The 23,796-nt window shown below is 40.5% G+C and overlaps 1 protein-coding gene across 7 annotated transcripts in view; it reads right to left on the bottom strand.

Moving 5' to 3' along the window:
- The window catches only part of ARL15 (ARF like GTPase 15), a 521,133-nt gene extending 499,859 nt beyond the window's left edge, over positions 1-21,274 (bottom strand). For 6 of the 7 annotated variants that reach the window (XM_074202516.1, XM_074202520.1, XM_074202517.1 and 3 more), the window contains exon 1: positions 21,124-21,274. In XM_074202516.1, coding sequence (XP_074058617.1) covers positions 21,124-21,171 — 48 coding nt within the window. In that variant the 5' untranslated portion in view covers positions 21,172-21,274. The remainder of the gene's footprint in view (positions 1-21,123) is intronic. The other variant, XM_074202523.1, reaches the window with a different exon arrangement.
- Positions 21,275-23,796: the final 2,522 nt, after the last annotated feature.

The following is a 23,796-nucleotide window of genomic DNA, read 5'->3' as shown; positions in this document are numbered from 1 at the left end:
ATAGATAATGGACTCTAATTCTCAAGGAGATCTTGGGACTAATGGGACTAATTTTCAACTATCTCAGATAGTTTACGTGTGGTCCTAAATAAAGGCAAAGAAAATGAAGCAACCTTTATGATTAGAGACCTTAAATCCAAAGCAATAGGAAATAAAGTAGAAAGGAGTTGGGAATGATACACAATCAGCAGGGCCAATGCAAACATAATAGATACAATGTTTTTGGTGCCCTCCCAACCTTTTAATTGAAATAAGCAATTACTATTAAAAAAGAAAACAGAAAATAAATGGAGGAAACAAGGGAGAGTTTCCTAAATGGCCTTATTTTCATCATGTTAATTTGCTAGAGGAATATGATATAGAATCAACTGTAATTCAATAACCCTTATATAGCTATTCTCCCCTCTTTATCTCCTGTGCTTTTTTTCCGTGTTTCTTTTGTTCTGACTATGTTCTGCTTCTCGATTTCTCTTTCCTGAGTTAGGAAAAAAAAAAGAAAAGGTTAAGAAGGAATAAGGAAAGGCATACAAGGAACAGTAGGAAGATAGAAAGATTACAGAATTTTAAAGTTAGGTATTCCCTACTCATTCTCATTTTATACATGTGGAAACTAAAGTGAAATGCTTTTACACAAAATTGTTCATAGTTGGGGCAGCTAGGTGGTGCAGTGGATAAAGCACCAGCCCTGCAGTCAGCAGTACCTAGGTTCAAATCCAGTCTCAGACACTTAATAATTACTTAGCTGTGTGGCCTTGGGCAAGCCACTTAACCCCATTTGCCTTGCAAAAATCTTAAAAAAAAAAATTGTTCATAGTTGCTACCTTGTCCAAGTTACTTAAACTTCTCATCAACAAGGGCACGAATTTCTTCAATTTTAAAAAATATCACTCTCAGAATGAAGTTAGACTATTATCAGAAATGGAATGAACACTTCTTTGCTGCAAAAATATATTCCTGTGTTTAAGCATTTTTTTTATTTGAATGGAGAAAGATCTTCTCTAGATGGCGTAAAGTCCTCCAGTTGCTCTGGTATACAGATGACTTTGTACTACTGTAACAAGCCCCTAAATGGGATAGAATTTCCTGAATGTCATGATTCACAACTACAAAAGTTTGATCTAACAATTCACTCAAGAAAAATCAAGTGGGGGCAGCCGGGTGGCACAGTGGTTAGAGCCTCAGCCCTGGAGTCAGGAGGACCTGAGTTCAAATCCAACTTCCAACACTTAAGAATTGCCTAGCTATGTGACCTCGGGCAAGTCACTTAAACCCATTGCCTTGTCAAAAAAAAAAAAAGAAAAATCAAGCAGATTAAAAAACACCCATATTCCTAATGCCCAACTGGATAAACAGCCACTAAAAGATTCATTAGCACATATAACTTAAGCAACCAATACTAATGAACACTGAAATGGACTCAGAATTAGAAGAGACTGAACTGAAGTGCTGTTGGGGAAACTGTGTAAAAATCCCAAGTTGCTCTTAATTAATCTTCACAATGCAAATATTCACCTAGAAATGTTGTGTGACTATATGGTTGTGATTAAAGATATGGATCACCCAACAGAGAATGGAAAGATTTATGGCAAGCATAGGAAGCATCAAGATATCCTGTATTATTCTCCTTCAAGCATGCTACATTTCAGCCAAATTGGCATACTAGTTATAGATAACATTATCTCCCACCTTCTTCTCTTTGCAAAGGCTATTCCCTCCATACCTAGGATGCTCTCCCTCCCTATAGCCCTAGGGAGGTCTATTCCCCCCCCACACCAGAATGTAGTTCTTTTATCTTGGAAACCCTCATTTAGTTCTGGGCTCAGTTCAATATCCTTTCCTCGAAATGCCACCTCCATGAACCCTTTGCTCATTGTACTAGTTAGCATTCCTCCACCAAAAAAGAAAAAAATACTTCATATTTACTTTGTTCATATTATTATTATTCACTTATCTGTGCATATGTTTCTTCTCCCAATGAAAATGTAAACCTCCATGAAAATAGAGACTATTTTCATTTCTATTTCTATACCTCGGCACCTCACATGGTACCTGACAGACAACAGGTGATCATTAAATGTTGAATTGGACTCAAGTGACAAGAACATCCAAGATGTCATCCAGGAGATATATATTTGGAAAAGAAAATGTATTCATCATGCATCAATAATAATATTTTTATACTACAAAATTCCAAAATTCTAGAACATCTGTGAACACATCAATGTGAGCATCCCCTCCAGAAGTATAAATCATATATATATATATATATATATATATATATATATATATATATCACCTGAGTCCAGTGGCAAGATAAATAGATACATATTTAGATAAATAGATAGCTCAATCAAAGGATCGATCAGTCTTTCCACTGGATCAAGATGGCTCCAGAGAAGTGAGGTTAGTCAAAATCTAATTTGCAAGTCATGTTGTCACCTTTCTAAAACCATGATCCTTTTAGACAAATCACCACTATCCATGTCTCTCCCAGCTGCTAGCCTTCTGAAAGTTCACCAGCATTAGGATGCACTCTGATTATTACCTTTGGAAAACAATAAAGATGTAGCTGTAGTTCTCAAAAAAAAGAACATGACATCAGGGAGGTAACACCATGAAAAGAAGTGAATTGGATTTGAGTAAGGAAGTACTGTGTAAAGTCACTAGCCTCGCTTTCTCCTCCAGGGCCCAGATATGAAACAGATGACTAGAGATGGCCCCGGATGTGAAGTAATCAGGGTTAAGTGACTTGCCCAAGGTCATACAGCTAGTGTCTGAGACTGAATTGGAATGCAGGTCCTCCTGACTCCAGGGACAGTGCTGTAGTCATTGCACCACCTAGGGGCCCATCAATAAAGATGATAACAGTGATAACAAACAACGGTCAATTCCTACAGCCCTTTAAGGATCATGTAATACTTTATCTCATTTGTGTCTCATAATAGAGCAGTTAAGTAGAAATTCTAGGTACCTAGGTATCTAGGTATCTAGATTAAAGTGATAAATTCAGTAGAGGTTAAGTTAGCCACACACATACACACACACACACAGAAAATCAGAAGAATTGCAAGCTGAATTTGAATCTGGTTCTCACACCAAGGAATAAGAGGTACTACACTTTGCCTCAGTTTCCTCGTCCATAAAACGAGTTGGTGAAGGAAACGACGAATTACTCCAGTGTCTCTGCCAAGAAAACCCCAAATGGGGATGTGAAGTGTCAGACAGAACTGAAACAAAAATCACAGGTTATATAATACTCAACCCTTCACTCGCCAACATACAGAAGAGTTTTTGTAAATCTTTGGGGGCTCACTCAAAGAGACCTAAAAGATAATTCAGGGGCAGCTAGGTAGAGCAGTAGATAGAGCCCAGCCCTAGAGTCAGGAGGACCTGAGTTCAAATTCAGCCTCAAATACTTAATAATTGTTTAGTTATGTAACCTTGGGCAAGTTCACTTAATCCCATTGCCTTAAATAAATAGAATTTTTTTTATTTAAAAAAATAAAAGCTAAATCAACTGCAAAAATAAGTATAACTCTAAATATATTTTATTATTATTTAAGAGCAAAGGAGTCACCAAATCTGATCATATTTGTAAACCCCCTTGAATTTGACCCCTTTCTCTCACCCAGATTACTAGTTTAATAATGTATAACCAACCTCCTGATGGGAACTCTTTTTAACCATTACCCTATCTACCTTCCTAGTCTTTTCTCATCTTACCCCAACACCATTCAGTGATCCTGACCTCCAGCTTCTTCACAAACAAAACACCCCATCTCTCAGCAACAGGCTCTCCCTCTCCTCTGTGACTACAGATCTTCCTCAGTTTCCTTTATATCGCAACTAACTACAGGAACTCTTTCCCAATCTCTCTTCATTCCTCTGATGATTTCCTCTGATTATGTCCTCATTCTGTATAAAGCTTGTTTTGTATCTTATTTGCTTAATTGTTGTCTTCCCCATTAGACTGTAAGCTCCTTGAGGGCATAGACTCTCCCTTGCCTTAGAGGGCACAGACTCTTTCCCTCCCCTCCACAGCTGAACACACAGCCTGGCACCCAGCAGCTTAGTAAAGGAGTTAATGACAGTTAACTCTATTTCCACAGTCACTTTTCATCTTTGCTTTGTCTCCAATCTCACTGCCAAAAGGCTAACAAAAAGCCCTATCTTCTTGGTCTATTTTAACAGCCTCCTACTTTAATAAGTTGCTCTTTCCTCAGTCTCTAAAATAATCAAGTTCTGACCATGTCATTTACTTCCCTCCAGAATTTTCAGGGGTTCCCATCTCTTCTAGGGTAAAGTACAAACTCCTCGGTCTGGTTTAATTTGTATATAAGTGGGGGCCACCATTATCTCTGCATCATTCTACTATATTTCCCCCATGTATAAGATGTACCCTTTTTTGAAAAATTTGGGATCTAAAAACTATGATGGTTGTAGATTTTTATTTGCTTTTCCCACTTTGAGTTCATTATTTCACATTTCTTACCTGTAATGTTTTGCCATGATCTGCCCAGAAATGGCTCAGAAAAGAATTTTGTACAGTGCTGAATTCAAGTTCACAGTGATCCAGTTTGCAAAAGTGAATGGAAATCGTGCTGCTGAATGTCAGTGTGATCCTCCTCCAACTGAGAAAACAATCTGAGACTGACTTCAGGAAGAAGAAATCCTACTGAAAATACTGGGCAGAAGAAGGCCATAAGAGGCAGGTCAGCCAAATGACCTGATTTAGAGAGGGAATTGAGGATATGCATTGAAGAGCAAAGGGCCATCAGAATTCCTGTGTAGGGCGGCTAGGCGGAGCAGTGGATAGAGCACTGGCCTTAGAGTCAGGAGTACCTAAATTCAAATCCGACCTCAGACACTTAATAATTACCTAGCTGTGTGGCCTTCGACAAGTCACTTAACCCCATTGCCTTGAAAAATCTAAAAAAAAAAAAATAATAATTCCTATGTCCACAAAGGATGGTTTAGCAGGAGGCAAGAAGAATTGCTGATGAGAAAGAAGTGACTGATTTCAAAGGAGGACACAATTGGTGCTTCAGGTTCATGAGATAGAATGGACTAAGCATGCATGCATGCATACACCAGACTTGCCTAAAAGATGCCTGAAAGCTTCAAGCAGAAGGTCCTTAAATTTCATGATGAATAAAACTTGAATTCAATAACTTTAATATTTTTTTTCCAAATTTCAGGCCCCAAAATTAAGGTATGTCTTATACATGGGAGCCTTATTCGTAGGAGCATCTTATACTTGGGGAAATATGGGAACTTTTCAAAACAAAGGATTGCTTCATTTAAATTCTTTTTTTAAAAATTTTATTTATTTAAGGCAATGGAGTTAAATGATTTGCCCAAGGTCACATAGTCAGGCAATTATTAAGTATCTGAGGTCACATTTGAACTCAAGTCCTACTGACTCCAGGGCCTGTGTTCTATCCACTACGCCACCTAGCTACCCCAGACTATTGCATTTGTCTTTGCATCTCTAAAACTTGGGACAGGTTTTGTACTACATTAGGGCCAAATAAATATTTGATAAGTTGATTTGAAAGCAGAGGCCTCCATACCAATCAAAATTCCAAAAAATTACTTTAGTGAGTTAGAAAAAGTTACAAGTAAATTCATGTGGAGAAATTAAAGTCAAGAATTTCCAGGGATTTAATGAAAAAAAAGTACAAAAGAAGGGGGCTTAGACCTACCTTATCTAAAATTATATTATAAAGCATCAGTCCTCAAAGCTGTCTGGTATTGGCTAAGAAATAGAGTAGTGGACCAGTGGAATAGACTAGGTGCAATAGCAGGAAATGATTGTAGTAATCTGCTGTTTGATAAACGCAAAGAGTCCAGCTATTGGGATAAAAACTCTCTTTGATAAAAACTGCAGGGAAAATTGGAAGTTAGTGTAGAAGAAACTTAGATTAGACGCACACCTCATACCCTATACCAAGATAAGATCCAAATGGATACAGGATTTAGACATAAAAAAAACAATACTACAAGCAAATTAGAAGATCAAGGACTAGTTTACCTGTCAGATCTATGGAAAGGGAAGCAGTTTATGACTAAGGAAGAGATAGAGAACATCACTAAAAACAAACTAGATGATTTCAATTACATTAAATTAAAAAAAGCTTTTGCACAGATAAAACCACTGTAACCAAGATCAAAAGAAATGTAGTAAACTGGGAAAAAATCTTTACAACTAATGTTTCTGACAAAAGACTCATTTCTAAACTATACAGAGAACTGAGTCATATTTAAAAAAAAAAAGCCATTCCCCAATTGACAAATGGTCAAAGGATATGCAAAGGCAATTTACAGATGAGGAGATCAAAGCAATCCATAGCCATATGAAAAACTGCTCTAAATCAGTAATTATTAGAGAAATGCAAATTAAAGCTTCTCTGAGGTACCACTTCACACCTCTCAGACTGGCCAATATGACCAGAAAGGATAATGATCATTGTTGGAAGGGATGTGGGAAATCTGGGACACTATTACATTGATGATGGAGCTGTGAACTTACCCAACCTTTCTGGAGAGAAATTTGGAACTACACCCAAAGGGCAACAAAATGAGCATACCCTTTGACCCAGCAATACCACTACTGGGTCTGTACCCTGAAGAGATAATGAAAAAGCGTAAAAATATCACTTGTACAAAAATATTCATAGCAGCCCTGTTTGTGGTGGCAAAAAATTGGAAATCCAGTAAATGTCCTTCAATTGGGGAATGGCTTAGCAAACTGTGGTATATGTATGTCATGGAACACTATTGTTCTATTAGAAACCAGGAGGGATGGGATTTTAGGGAAGCCTGGAGGGATTTGCATGAACTGATGCTGAGTGAGATGAGCAGAACCAGAAAAACACTGTACACCCTAACAGCAACATGGGAGTGATGACCAACCTTGATGGACTCAATCATTCCATCAGGGCAACAATCAGGGACAATTTGGGGCTGTCTACAATGGAGAATACCATCTGTATCCAGAAAAAAAACTATGGAGTTTGAACAAAGATCAAGGACTATTCCCTTAAATTGAGGGAAAAAACTTGATATCTTATTGTCTGATTTTGCTATCTCTTATACTTTATGTTTCTTCCTTAAGGATATGATTTCTCTCTCATCACACTCAATTTGTATAGAAACAATGTAAAGACTGACAAATTGCTTTCTGTGGGGGGTGGAGGGAGGGAAGTAAGATTGGGGGCAAAAACTGTAAAAATTCAAAATAAATAAAATCAGAAAGAAAGAAAAAGAAAGAAAGAAAGAAAGAAAGAAAGAAAGAAAGAAAGAAAGAAAGAAAGAAAGAAAGAAAGAAAGCAGAGACCTCAACAAGATGCTATAAGAGATTCCTTTGATATCCAGAAATCAAGGAAAGTGTCATGGAGAATATCACACTTGAGCTGAAACTCAAAAGAAAATGTTTTCAACAGATTGAAAGATTATCCAATATTATGAACAGATGAAATGTATAAGGCATAATTGTTTGTCCTTTCTTAAAGAGGACCATGACAAGAGGAAAGCAATGCTCTATATAAGTGAATTGGATTTAAGTGAGGAAGGGCTGTGTAAAGTTGCCAGCCTCACTTTCTCCTCTGTAGACACCTGAGATTGGGATGAATGAAAATGACCCCAGAAGCAGTGGGAGACCTTGGTCTTTTTTAAACTACAGTCTTTAGTAGGTTTCAGTTTGACTGAGGCAAAGTTCACTCAGTGATTAAGGCTAGGTAATAACTGATAATAGGTAATTAATAATAGATAATAACAATAAATAATTTTTACCTAGCCCAAAAAAAGAAAATCCCTTTGGAGGACAGATTAGAAGGGAGAGGCTAGAGGTAGGGAGACCAATTAGGAGACTACTGTAATAGTCCAGGCCAGAGTAGATGAGAAGGAATCTGACACAAGACAGAATCAACAAGATTTGGCCACAGATTGGATAGAGGGGGAGGGGCTGACAGCTAGGATCAGTTTCATCTCTCAGGGCTATGAATGGCATCTAGATCCAATCTCCAAGCTGTTTGAGGTTCCAGACTACTATTAGTACTTAGCTTACCCAGCATTTATTAACCACCCACTTCAGTCAGGTTTTACTAAGCAAAGGCCACACAGCAAAGACAAAGATTATGCCTCACAAGAGTTATATCTAATAAACCATTGCATTTAATACCCTCAAGGGAAATTGAGGTACAGAGAGGGCAAAGCAGAAAGCCTACAGGACAGGCATAGGACATACAAGAGCATAGCTAGGGAGTTAAAAGAAACTTCAGAGATCAGATAGTCTACCCTCTCTGCTCCCCACACACATTTTATTTGAGTAGAGAAACTGAGGCAGAGTTCAGTGACTTGCCCAGGGTCACATAGCTAAAAAGTGTTTGAGGTCAAATTTGAACTCAGGTCTTACAGTCTCCACTACTGTATTTCACTACCTTAGAAACATTTTTAGCAGTTGAGAGGGACCAGGGAAGACAGCTATGATAATATAATTTTATAGATGGGAAAACTGAGGCCCAGAAGGGTAACTTGGCTTCTCACCAAGACTCAGGAGCAGTTGAGATTCAAAATCCTAACTCAGCTCCTGACAGGGCAGGGGGGGTCAAATTAGGTCCCTTCCAGCTCAAGAGATTCTGAGAAGCTCAATTGACACAGGAGGAAATAAGCTCCAGAGAGGGAAGGGAAATTGCCCAAAGCCACACAGCAATTCCAGGGCAGGGCCCAGACCAACAAGCCAGACATGGACCAACCCACAGTGTTGGGGGTATGGACAAAGATGGGAGGAGCATCAGGTCAAGGCTACTTCTCTCCTCATCAGACCAACCTCTCCCCTAGAATGTTTGAGTTTTTCCATAGCACCTCTGCCCCACTCAGGGAGGGAACTGACCCATAATTGCATTGATGAATGGGAAAGGCTGAAGTAGCCTCCAACTTAGGCACTGCTACTGCCTGGTGGGGGGCACGCACAATGTGAGGACTTTGAACATAATGGCTGATAAGGATTAAGGGTCAGAAGAATTTGAACCTGGGTTTTCCTGACTCTTACCCTCTAGCCTTGAAGCCCAACAGTTTCTCATTAGAGAGAGGGAGGGGAAAGAGAAGATGATAAAAGATGATTTAAATAAATTTTTAAGGTTTTCAATACTAAAAAACTACCCTGGGAGGTAAGTGCAATGACCACCCCATTTTACAGATGAGGAAATTGAATCAAAAGGGGTTTGAAATAACTTGCCCTGGGTCAAAGTCTGAGGTCAGGCAAATCTTCCTGAATCCATTCATTATGCTCCCACCCCCTCCTCTTCCAGTGAAGAAATCTAGACTCAAGAGTCAGATGATTTGGTTTCTGGTCCTGGCCCTGCCACTTACAATCTTTAGCAAGTCATAGCCTCTGAGCCTCATTCTGTAACGTTGGGATTAGCATTCAGAATCGATGGTAGGGTCAACTTGGATCCCAAGACTTAGCCAGCTTCCTTCCTCCCAGAAAATAGCCTGCCAATATATCTAGAGGAAACAGCAAAGAGGCAGAGCTATAGAACATTAGAGGACAGCAGATAACTCAGTTTGGTTAGAAAAACAAAGTAAATACAAGGGAGTAAAAAAAAGGTCTAGCAAGATAGGCTGGTACTGGATTTTGCAAGGCCTTACAAGTCAAGCTAAGGATTTTGTATTTAAATCCTTTTGTTAATAGAAAACCACCGAAGATTTCTGACATTAGAAGATTATCTACTTACCTGAGTGAATTATGGACTAATGAAAATTAGGAACAGGGAAACTTTATTAGAACAGTCTAGACAAAGGCAATCCAAGAGACCAAACTGATAATAGTAGCAGTCAAAGTCTGATTTCCCAGTCTAAAACTCCCTTCCCTAGTCACCACTCCTTAAATTTGTTGTCTCACAAACTAGAATTTAAGTTCCTTGAGGACAGAGAACTGTATTCCTTCTGTGTTTTTAACCCCATCATTTAGTATTTGGGTCACAGCAAGCATTTAAATACCATTCACTTGTTTGTGACTTGGCAACTGAGTGGAACTGGGAGTGAGAGCAAGAGAAAGAGTAATGCATGGGAGCAATGGAAACTGATACACAAAGAGTGACTTACTTCATGTAGTTCAGGAAATACACAGCCAGGGAGAAAATACAAACATCTTCTGTGTCAATGCTTCTGCATAATTTTGTGAATTTTTTAAAAACTTCTTTACTATGAGAAATGTGAAATTGCTCTTTTTTGCTTTACTGTAACTTGATCTTTTTTAATTAAGTAAAAAGTAATTGAATTATCATAGTGACATTTAGCAGACTGTTGATAAATGGATATTTAACCAACTACTCCAACTAAAATGTAGAGTCAATCAAGAGATGTGCCTAAGGAAGGGAAATTGACACCACAGATCCATGAAAATTAGTCTCATTACTTTTGAACCACATCCAATGTCTGATTGCTAAATCCTGTCCATTCTACCTTAACAGCAACTCTTCCATTTATCCCTTCTCTTCATTCAAATTGCCATACCCTGGTTTAGCTCCTAACCACCCCTGTCTGGACTTTTACAACTAGATTTTTCTCTACTCCCCAAATTATTCTCCACACACAGCTGCTAAAGCGATATTCCTAAAGCAGAGATCTGAGAGTGTTACTTCTCGGCCAAAAAATACAAAAATTTTCACAATCTGGTTCCAACTTGTACTTCCACACCTACTGCTTTATTTTTCTTCATGTGTTCTGAGGTCAGCTGAATTGGTCTGTATTGGAAGCATTCTTTTTTCCTCAGCACAGAATAGTTCAGGTGCCTGGAATACACTCTTCTCTTTGACCCCTCCCACAACCTCCATCTCTATTTGCATGGCAGAAGCCCTAGCTCCCTTTAAAGCTCAGATCAACTGAACTTTCTATATGAGAACACAGCAGAGCTGACAGCCCCATCTAAAGTTTTATTTTACGTATGTTATGATTACTTCGGTGTGAAACATGTTTTCCCATATAAAACAAATTCCTGTGGACAAATACACTTTAAATTGTGTCTTTGTATCCCTAGCACAGACATTAAAGTACAGAGTCAGGGTCCAAGCAATGTTTACTGACTGATACATCTAACTTTGTTTCATGGTTTGCATTTGACCTAGTCGGCAAAGGAGAGACACAGTAAATAGAAGTAGGCTATATTTCCAATGACCATCTTATGCATAAGAAACAATACAGGAGTTATCACTAAGAGCAATAAATAAGAGAAGTCATTGATTAAGTGATGGATGACAGTGAGGGAAAAAAAAAGGATACTCAAATGAAAGCTTTTAGCACATTGGATAGAAGTGCTATGGAGGATCCATGGGAGAAAATGCTCAAGAATCAAATAGAACAGGAAGGCATGGAAAGATTACATTTCATATCAGTGGAGGAGAAAAACCACAAAGATATCACAGATCCATCCATCACAATGTTCTATTCATCTTAGCTGGGTTGGGATCATGACATCCTTTAAATATTCTAACATGTAAAAACCAAATGAATAGTTTATCCAATTTAAATAGCCATATGTTTTGGACAATTCAGTTCTCAGCACACATGTCATCATTTCCAGTAAGACATGAGTTTTCAGTTGCTTTTGTGATACTAGTGGCAAATTCATACTGAACTGTAGACCCCAATATCACTTCCAAGTGCTCCACCTCCAAGATTCTTTGAAGGTTCCCCTATAATTATAATCTCCTGTCTTTTCATCTCCCCTAGTTCCCTTCTGCACTTGTTCTTTGCTCTGGATGAAGTACCACCTTCCCTCTCCCATCTATCATTCTGGCACTCCATTACCTTTCCTCTTTCAACACTTTATACTAGGCCATCAACAATGAAAACTCCTCCACTCAGTCTCCTAAGCCCCTGATCTCACCATGTTCCTATTTCATTAATTCTCAGTGCTGAGTAACCCCAAACTATCTTTCTATTGCAGTCCTCTTCCTGAGGGGCCAAATTAATAAGAAAGTCATGTTGACTATATTCAGCAAATTGACACTTACCTTGAAAAGTCTTCTCATTTATTTCTAATTAATAACCTATACATGTCCATAGAAGCTACTCCAAAGATTCTTTTCAAACTCCTAACTCTACCTGGATCCAATCCCCTCTCTCAGAAGAGGAACCATCTCTGAACTAAGACAAGAGCCTATACAACGTGAGTTTTCTGTCTCCCTCCAAATTTGAAGACCTCTGTATAAACTTCATCAATCTCCTCCTCTCCTCTATTCTCAGATAATATGGCAGTGATTGTTCTTCTCAAGATTAACTTCCCTACAAGACACACCAATTTTACTCCATGCAGGATTTGTCTCCACTAATTTCCACCCATTAATCCCTTTCATATTCACTCTCTCCCTCCAATGGAAGGGCCTTGCCCAAAGTAAGAGCTAGTAAGAGTCTAAGTCAGGATTTTGGAAGCACCAAACCACCAAGCTACCTCAATCAAATGAGGCCTTTTTGAAACCTTTGCAATCTCAGCACACTCCTGAAAGTACTTTCTCTAAAGTCACCAGTGACCTCCTAGCAGCCAAATCGAAAGACTTTCTTACAAATGAAACTGCTGACAAGTTTCACCATGATTCTCTTTGACCTTGCATTGTCTTCTGGTTTCTCTACCTCAGTGACCATATCTTCCCTTTCTCTACTAATTTGTATTCTTCCTCAAAGTCCTCAAGGGTAGGTAACATTCAAGGCCCTGTCCAAGACCAAAATGTTTCCTCTGAATCCTGACCACTCTCTTTAGTTTCAGTTACTAAATTCAACATGTCCAAAAATGAACTAATCATTCCATTTAAACCAACCCTTCCTCCAACCTTTCAGAAGAAGCATTTACCAAACCCTCAAACTCAAAAGTACACTACACACATAGACACACACACACACACACAGGCACACAGACACACACACACACACACACACACACACACACACACTCCTATGACTTTTATGAATTCCACACCCTCTATATCTCTCATACTGTTCACATCCTCCTTCAGCACTTTTATTACTTCTTACTTGAATTATTTTAACTGAATCCTATAATTAGACAAGGAGCTCCAACAATAAGAACTGTCTTTTGTCTTTCTTTGCATCTCCAGCACTAACCATGGTGGCCAGACATACAGAAGGGGCTTAATAAGGACTTACTATGGTCTCCTTACTTCCAACCTTTCTTCTCTCCATCCTTGATAGTGAAGATAAAGCAATATTCCCAATGCTCAGATCTAACCACAACACTCTCTGGCTCAAAAAAAAAGTGTTTACTGGATAAAATACAAACTCCTTAATCTGACATTCAAGATCTTACACAATCCAGCTTCTAATGACCACTCTTAATTCCATCTCAAGTACATTTTAATCCAGTCAAACTGGATAGACAAAGAGTAGTTTCCCTATCTCATCCAACATTCTCTTATCTCTGCATTTGCTCCAGGCATCTCCCCAGTTTGAAGGAGGTTCCCATCTCCTCTTCTCCTACAGAAAATCTTTCTCTTCTTCCAAGATAGCACCACCACCATCTTTCAGGAGCCTTTTCAGAGTTCATTAACCTCAAATTTATCAGTCCTTCCTGATGTTTCTTTTTTTTTAGGGTTTTTTTTGCAAGGCAAATGGGGTTAAATGGCTTGCCCAAGGCCACACAGCTAGGTAATTATTAAGTGTCTGAGACCGGATTTGAACCCAGGTACTCCTGACTCCTGGGCTGGTGCTTTATCTACTTCGCCACCTAGCCGCCCCTTTCCTGATGTTTCTTAAAGCCCTTAGTTCTTATCTTGTTTCTTCTCATCATACTCCTAAAACACGAATCCAACTCTCTCCCCCATAAAATTATATAAGAACCAAGTCATTTTTTCCTCATTTTATCACCAGTATGTGGTGATAATCTTGTAAACACAAAACATTTAAGCAATGTGTTTGCAAAATTGAATCTACCTCCTCTCCCATATGATCTCCATATGACATGAATTTCCCGGATAAGAAAGGTACAATGTAAGCTTGAAATTATTTCAAATTAGGGGATTAAATCTAATCATTCATTTCCTTTTCGTCATCAACAGAATACCCTAGTTAAATGAACTAAATGGGTACAAAGAATTAAACGAGATCATGTTTATGATAAAGGGTAATATATGTTCATGTACAATGAATATAAAAATTAGACAAATGGCAAAACCTACAGCATGTATAAAATGGACAAAATCCTGAATAAAGGTATAAAATAGGCATATTAAAATGTTCCCACAATATCTGTTCCATAGCTATTCAGTAAGCACTCATTAAGTATGTATTGAATAAATTAATAAAATTATTAGAATGTAGACTTATTCATATACTTACATTCTTTTGACATACTGATGGCTATGATATCCCATGTAAAGAAGCTAATCACAGATAAATCTTGAAGAAATAAGATCCATTACAGTCTACAATAGCTGGGTTACCCACACCTTCCAAGGGCTCATGTAATGAATCCTCAGAACACATGCATTCACTTGACCTGTGGCACAGACTTGAGCAGCACTCATTCTCAAGGGGGAAGGAAGAAAAATCACAATAGAGCTGGACAGGATCTCTCCTGTTTCTACAAGTCAGTACCAATAATTTGGAAATAAATTTTTCCTTATAAAGGGGGAAGAAGAAATGGAAAGAGGATATAAGGATAAAGGGAAGTATTGGAAGATTAAAGATTCCAATTTTCTCATACAGATAAATTTAAGCAAGTCATTAAAAAGCAGAACTTTAGTAGAGAAAAAGTCAAGAGTCAAGACAATCAGGGTTTTCAATCCTTCCAGGTACAATCTGACCATGTAACCCTGGCTTAGTCATATAATCACTCCTCAACATCTCAGGAAGCTCCCTAAAACAGAAGATGACAGAACTGTAAATCTCTATTGTTAGAGGAAATATTGTAGATGGAAGCTTCCTACACAGATGAAATCATTGCAGGGTAGGAAAAAAGGGAAGTCATTATTGTACTCCATTGGTTATATTTGGGTTCAAAAGCCCATATTTCACAGAAGCTCCTGGTGAGGGAAGAATAGAAGGGAGGAGAGGGAGAAATCACCTGTCCAAGAATTAAAATAAAATGACTGGAGCATGGTTTCCTGAGTGGGATGCAAAGATTTTTTTTTCTTTTTAAGTTGCCAGACAGGCTAAAAAGAGTCCTATCTTGATGATCTTGCCATTAAGAAAAAAAGATACATTCTGCATTCCCTAAAACAAAACACCTAAACCAAACAGATTTTATCATGTTATTTATTTCTGAGCTTGGGTTTCAAGTGGTGCCAGAAAATACCAGTCTCTTCAATCACATGCTTCATAGTTTGCAACTATTTTAGGTTTATAAATTGATATCAGTATATACTTGTTGCTCGATAAAAGCTTATTAATTGAAATGAAAAAATGTTTAATTGTTTTGACTATCACAATGCTATTACTGACCTTTTCAACTTTACTTAAGAACAGGCATTTGCTAATTAGTATGAAAGAAAAGGCAAACTCTTACTAGCTTCCAAAACTATTTTTAATGACTCATTTCCATTAAGCACTCCACAGTTTAATATTTCTCCATTTTTCTTATTTCTCCAAATATATAAGAGGAAGATGATATCTCCCCTAAAGAATAAGGAGTAATATGAAGAGCACCCTCCATCAGACCCCCAACAACTACAACAAAACACCCATAAAAAAACAACCAGTAACCTTACACAATCCTTTTGTGATAAGAGGCAATTTACTTGGGATTACAACATAGTCTATAAATTTGGAACACTGTAACTTCAAAAAAAGAATCTGCATTTTCACTCAAAGGTAACTGTGGAAATTTGAGAGAATTGATTTTAGAAATGTTCTCTATGACAGACAAATTAATTGATTTGTAATAATCAACACGGGAAAAACATAACTAAACAAGTTAATCCACTGAGGGAGGAGAAGCAAAGGAGATTGCTAAAAGAATAATAAACAGTCTATGTAATAAATCACACCATCTGAATAGAGTGATTAAGGGGCAACTGGGTGGCTGTGGTAGAGCACCTGCCCTAGAGTCAGGAAGACCAGAGTTCAAATCTGGCCTCAGACACTTGACAACTTAATAGCTATGTGATCCTGGACAAGTCACTTAACCCTATTTGCCTCATCCCCTCCTCTCCCACAAACGTTTAGTTTAAAAGTGATGGTTACTGCTCCAAAATTGTATTTAACATTCAAGAGAAAGGATCAAGAAATTTTACTCCATCAGCGTTTCTCTAGTTTTCTTGAAGTCACAGTTAAAAATCTCTCTGGATGGCCCCTAAATGCTAGTTACCTTCCTTCTGTTATCTCCAATTCCTCCTCTAGTTTGTCCCCAACTAGTTGTAAGTTGTCTCCCTCATTTTGTTGTTGTTTGGAATGTCTCTATCTTTCTTTGCCCCATCATTTAGCACAGTATCTACTACTTTTGTGCTCCTATGACACTTTCCTCAGAGAAGGCTTCCTAGATACTTCTTAGACTTCTTACAATAGCATAGCAATAGAACCTGCGGTTTCATCTGTGTAAGTTACATTTGGGAAATTTGCTCCAAAAGACATAGTCTTGGGGCGGCTGGGTGGCCCATTGGATAGAGCACTGGCCCTGGAGTCAGGAGTACCTTACCTGAGTTTAAATCTGGCCTCAGACACTTAATAATTACCTAGTTGTGTGGCCTTGGGCAAGACACTTAACCCCACTGCCTTGCAAAAACCTAAAAAAGAAAAACCCTAAAAAGGAAGGCACAGTCTTATTTGACCACATGTGTCTAATGCAGAGCATGACCCATACTCTCAGGCTGTCTCTATTCAGCCTGTTATGCTACTTCTCCAGTGTCTTGATTTTTTTTTTAATGATAATCAAAGAGAAGCAAATAGAGAATGCATTTGAATTTTTGAAGACCAAATAAAGTAGAGAAGAAACAAAAGATGAAGTTCATCAACCTTGACATAAAGGTGTGTCATGACAAGATAGAATAAACTAATCAAGAAAATTAACATGGTCTGAAGGGATCACTGATCCCCATTACTTCCAGAACAGCTAGGTGGCAGCAGTAGATAGAGCACCAGGCCTGGAATCAGAAGGACTCTAGTTCAAATTCAGCCTCAGATACTTATTCAGCTGTGAGACCCTGAACAAGTCACTTAACTCCATTGCCTCTTCCCCTCCCTCCCCCAAAAAGAATAAGGGGTCAGCTAGGTGGTGCAGTGGATAGAGCACTGGCCCTGGAGTCAGGAGTACCTGAGTTCAAATCCAGGCCTCAGACACTTAATAATTAACTAGCTGTGTGGCCTTGGGCAAACCACTTAACCCCATTGCTGTGTTAAAAAAAAAAAATTAAAGAAAAAAGATAACTTCCAACAATCTGTTTGCAAGAATCCATTTAATATAAATCTATTAACTAATATTTAATAATTAAAAACTCAAACTTATTTTTTGCACCATGCAAGATAACCTTAATGATTCCAACATTAAATCATCTACGTAAAAAATCATACCAGAAATATAAATACTGGCTAAATGATGGCATTATTAGCTACTATCCATTTTAAAGCTTTTCAAGAAATATCAACAAACCTTAAATTATTATCATACTTCTATATGACGCAACTTCAAGCTACAATTTTTGGCATTTGTTTGGACAGATTCCTAAGAAAAATCAAGAGTATCTTGTGAGAAAAAAAAAATCAACTCAATTTGAAGATGTCACCAGAAAACAATCTAGACAGCCTGCCCAACAAAAATAGTAATTCTGCATTTAAGTGAATTTTAAAAACCTAACTTAATCTTCAAATCTTCCTCAGAGTAAAAGGAAAGAGCCTTTTCAAAGAGCCCCCAGGAGCTATAAGTAACTGAATGACAAAAGCAAGATTTGAACTGAGACTTCAAAATTCCTCCCCAGTGTTCAATACACACAGTCATGTGTTAACTAAAAACATTCTGTAGGACCACAAACTCTTCAGATCTTGCAAGCTAGGGACAAGTGACATAACCCCAAAATGAACTCAAGTAATCACAACTGTACAGTTCTAATATTCAAGTATCAAGCAACTGTTAGATTATGATTTAAATCTGTTCTCCAACATCTAAACTTGAAAGGACTATGTGGTGCATACATTTCAAAACTCCCTGACAATTCCTAGAAAGCACTTGTGTGCTTGTGACACACAAAATTCTGCCTGGCCAATCATGCAGTCTGAAGTCTAGCTGATCTAGCAACCAGACAAACGGATGATTTCTGGGTCACTATTTCCATCTGCTAATCCAGCCCAGCACTGCTGTAGTGACTGAGTGACAGTAAATTCTAGTGAACTCTTAAGCATTTAGGAAAAAGGAAACAATTTCTTTGTAAAATATAGCTTTGAGGAAATGACTTTCAGAGTGATACTTGTTGCTGGGATAATGAAATGAAAAGAAACAAAATTAGGTAGGTTTGAGGGAAAAGGAAGGGGGTCAAAAACACACCAAAGATAGTGTTTCTCCAACTCCCCCTTTTCCTTCACACACACACACACACACACACTCTCTCTCTCTCTCTCTCTCTCTCTCTCTCTAACACACATTTACAAATATACTCTTATACATATTCTCTTACACATATTCTTTCTTACAATACTCTTACACACATTCTCTTACACACACACTCTTATACACACAGATACATTCTCTTACACACTCAGTCTTTCTTACACACTCATATATGCACATTTTTTGCAAATACATACCATCCACACACTCTTATACACACATTCTCTTAGTCTTTCTTACACCTACTCTTATACACACATATGCTCTCACACATACATACATACTTACATGAACACTCTTCCACACTCATTCTCTTACTTATAGTCTTTCCTACAATCTTGCACATAATCCTACACACATGCTCCTATGCATACACACACACTGTCTGACACACAGACACACTCTTCTCCACACACTCTTGCACATAATCCTACACACATGCTCCTATGCGTACACATACACTGTCTGACACACATAAACAGAGATACTCTTCTCCACACACACTCTCTGACACACAGACACACTCTTGCACATAATCCTACACACATGCTCCTATGCGTACACATACACTGTCTGACACACATAAACAGAGACACTCTTCTCCACACACTCTCTGACACACAGACACACTCTTCTCCACACACTCTTGCACATAATCCTACACACATGCTCCTATGCGTACACATACACTGTCTGACACACATAAACAGAGACACTCTTCTCCACACACTCTCTGACACACAGACACACTCTTGCACATAATCCTACACACATGCTCCTATGCGTACACATACACTGTCTGACACACATAAACAGAGACACTCTTCTCCACACACACTCTCTGACACACAGACACACTCTTGCACATAATCCTACACACATGCTCCTATGTGTACACATGCACTGTCTGACACACATAAACAGACACACTCTTCTCCACACACACTCTCTGACACACAGACACACTCTTCTCCACACATTCTTGCACATAATCCTACACACATGCTCCTATGCGTACACATGCACTGTCTGACACACATAAACAGAGACACTCTTCTCCACACACACTCTCTGACACACAGACACTCTTGCACATAATCCTACACACATGCTCCTATGTGTACACATGCACTGTCTGACACACATAAACAGAGACACTCTTCTCCACACACACTCTCTGACACACAGACACACTCTTGCACATAATCCTACACACATGCTCCTATGCGTACACATGCACTGTCTGACACACATAAACAGACACACTCTTCTCCACACACACTCTCTGACACACAGACACACTCTTCTCCACACATTCTTGCACATAATCCTACACACATGCTCCTATGCGTACACATGCACTGTCTGACACACATAAACAGAGACACTCTTCTCCACACACACTCTCTGACACACAGACACACTCTTCTCCACACACTCTTGCACATAATCCTACACACATGCTCCTATGCGTACACATGCACTGTCTGACACACATAAACAGAGACACTCTTCTCCACACACACTCTCTGACACACAGACACACTCTTGCACATAATCCTACACACATGCTCCTATGTGTACACATGCACTGTCTGACACACATAAACAGAGACACTCTTCTCCACACACTCTCTGACACACAGACACACTCTTCTCCACACACTCTTGCACATAATCCTACACACATGCTCCTATGCGTACACATGCACTGTCTGACACACATAAACAGAGACACTCTTCTCCACACACTCTCTGACACACAGACACACTCTTCTCCACACACTCTTGCACATAATCCTACACACATGCTCCTATGCGTACACATGCACTGTCTGACACACATAAACAGAGACACTCTTCTCCACACACACTCTCTGACACACAGACACACTCTTGCACATAATCCTACACACATGCTCCTATGTGTACACACACTCTCTGACACACACACACACACACACCCCTGCATTTCTCTCTCCTCCCAAGCTCCCGGGCCCAGCGCACTCCCCCAGCCCGTCCCAACAGCAGCAGCGGCTCCGCGGCACCGGACAGGCGGGAAGGGGGCTCCGGGGCTCCGGGGCTCCGCGGCTCCGCGGCTCCGCGGCTCCGCGGCTCAGGGGCTCCGGGGCTCCGCGGCTCCGGCCCCCGCCGGGCCACGGCTCCGGGGCTCCAATAGGCACAATCGGGGCGGCTGCCCGCGCCCCCGCCAGCCCGCCCGGCTTACGGGTCTTTAATAGCCGGGGCGGGCGCGGGCAGAGGGCGGGGGTCCCCGGGCGGGGGTCCCGGGGGTCCCCGGGCAGCCCCCGCCCCGCCGGCCCCGCGCCGTGATCTTTCCCCGGGCGGGCGGGGAAGCTGCACCTTTACCTGTCGGCCCCCGCCCCGCCGCGAGGGGGAGGGGAGGGGAAGGGGCCGCGGGGGGGGGGGGGGGAGCGCCCCGGGGGGGGGGGCAGGTCCGTCCGCGCTGCGCCCGCCCCAGGAGAGGGGAGGGACGGCGGCGGCGCGGGCGAGGCGCGGGCGGCCAGGGCGAGGGGACCCCAGCGCGCCCCCGGCGCGGACACGGCCGGCCTTACCAGATAATCCATGTACAGAAACGCCTCAGTTATCCGGAGATCAGACATCCGGCAACCTAAAGCATCCGGAACGGCTCCGAACCCGGAAAAAAAAGAAAGCGTCTCTGGCAGCGAAGCGACCGCCCCCGGGAAGGCAGCAACAGCGAAGAGAGCCGAGCACAGCCGAGCGGACGAAGATTACACCAGCCGCGCCGCCATTGGCCTCTCGGCTGGCCATAAGGAAAGAAGAGCGCTCATTGGCTGCGGCCGGACATAAAAGGCGCGGCTGCCCGGCGTGACAGAGGAGAAGCGCGGGAGAGCGAGAGCCGCGAGCCGCGAGCCGCGAGTGACGAGCGACCCGGCGGGCTGGGGCCGGGGCCGGGGCCGGGGCCGGGGCCGGGGCCGGGGCCGGGGCCGGGACCGGGACCGGGGCCGGGGCCGGGACCGGGACCGGGACCGGGGCCGGGGCCGGGACCGGGACCGGGACCGGCCGAGGGGGAGGGAAAGGCTGCCCCAGAGTGCGCGGCCGGCCGAAGGGGCCGTGCAGAGGACACAGGCCGGGGGCGGGTCCCGACCTTCTCAAGGAACCCCTCCTCCCCGAGAGGCCGGCTCACTCCACCTGAAGTCCCGGTCCAAAAAGATCCAGTCCAACAGCAGAAGACAGTGTCGGCCCCTGAAGTTCACAGTCTTTACACCCGGCTTTGTATGCGTCTGGGTGCTGCGGCCCCAACCAGCAGGGAGCCCCCGGAGGCCTTAATTAAAAGCGGAAAAGCTATCGCCTACATTAAACCCTGAAAGCGCTGACAATCCGATGAGGGGCTCCGAGCGCTAACGTTTGCCAAACAGGTCAGACAGGATCAATAGGAAATCACGGACAGAGGAATCAATATTGTGCCTGCTACCCCCCGGCCACTGCTGAGCACTGGGGAGACAAAAAGAGGAAAAAATGCATTCCCTGCCCTATTACCTGATGGGGGAGAGAGGACACATGCAAACTAAGGGATGCAAACCAAGATCTCACACATGTACATGTTTCTTGCTTTACATGTATGTGTGCATATATGTACATGCTCACATACGTGTGTACATGCGTGTGTTGTAAGTGTATACATGCATGTGCGCATTGTGTACATACGTATGTGTGTCTACATGCAGGCATACCTATAGATGTATGCGTGCCTATGACCGATATGTGCGTGCATAGACTGCATACACATGCGTGCTTATAACTGATATGTGGGTGCATATATGCCTGCATATGTATACATGCATGTGTGTGCATGCATACGCACATGTATTTTACATAGATAGATAGATAGATTTCTTTTCAAACCCAAACCTTCTGCATCTAAAGCTAAACTGTTAAATGTAAGAAGAACGTTAGGAATCACTATAACATGCATCAGGGAACATCCAGTCAACATTTAGCTGCCATATATAGTAATATAAGGTTTGCAAAGCCCTTTGCAAATATCTCTTAATCTTCCAGCCACCTGAGCTGTAGTTTTGTTTTGTTTTTTAATCATCATCCTCATTATAGATAAGGAAACAGGCAAACAAATAATTGACTTGCCAGGCAGAATCACCTTGACTTGTGCCACTAGTTTGGGTTACCTCCACTCTCTGAAAGGGATTTTAAACTTGCTCTAAGGAAACAAACTGTGAACGTTTGTATGCCACTTGAAAAAATATGTTATCAGTGTCTTCATATCCAAATGGTATACTTATCTTTTATATATATATATGTTATGTATGCTTGTATATGCATATATATGTTAAGGGCAGATGTTTAGGGTTAATTTTTTTAACATATTTAGCTAAACTTATTGCACACTTGAACACCATATATGTGTTTCATATGCAGCACCTGGATTGTTTTATATGAGTGTCTCTTAATGAAGAGAACAGAGCCAAAGTCTTACTGAGTTATGTGTGTTTTCATTTTTTCTGAGTGGCTTTAGAATTTCAAAGTGAGAACTAGCATTCTTAGAAGGAAAGGCTATGGAAAGACTTGCACAAAGTGATGTTGAATGAGATGAGCAGAACCAGAAGAACATTGTACACCCTCAACAGCAACATGGGGGTGATGATCAACCTAAACATACTTGCTCATTCCATCAGTGCAATAATAAGGGACAATTTTAGAGTAACTTTGATGGAGAATGCCACCTATAGCCAGAAAAAGAACTGTGGAGTTTCAACAAAGACCAAAGTCTATTACCTTCAATATTTTTTTTTAAAGTATCTTATGTACAACATAATTTTGCTTATCTCTAATATTTTATTTTCTCCTCAAGGATATGATTTCTCTCTCAACACAATTCAATTTTAATCAATGTATAGCATGGAAACGATATAAAGATTATCAGACTTCTTTATGATGGGGGAAGGAAGGGAGGGTGGGGGGACTGTAAAATTCAAAACCTAAGAAAAAAATGATAGGTAGAAATGACAGGTATCATATATAATTGAAAAACTAATTTAAAAAATTTTAAAAAGAAGGAAAGGCTAAAGTTAGCTAGAGAGTCTTTGTAACTAAATCACTTTGCAAATCATTAAGAACTACTAGTGCTTCCAGCCTTTACCCTCTCCATACAGCTGCCAAAATAATCTTCCAAAATACTTATCAGACCACATCACTCCCCTGCTCAAGAAGTCTCAGTTGATCCCCAATCCTTCTAAAATAAAATATAA

This window comes from Macrotis lagotis, chromosome X (assembly GCF_037893015.1).
Source record: "Macrotis lagotis isolate mMagLag1 chromosome X, bilby.v1.9.chrom.fasta, whole genome shotgun sequence".
Lineage (NCBI taxonomy): Eukaryota > Metazoa > Chordata > Mammalia > Peramelemorphia > Peramelidae > Macrotis > Macrotis lagotis.
Note: the sequence above shows the minus strand (reverse complement) of the source record. Positions and strands in the feature narration are given on the sequence as shown.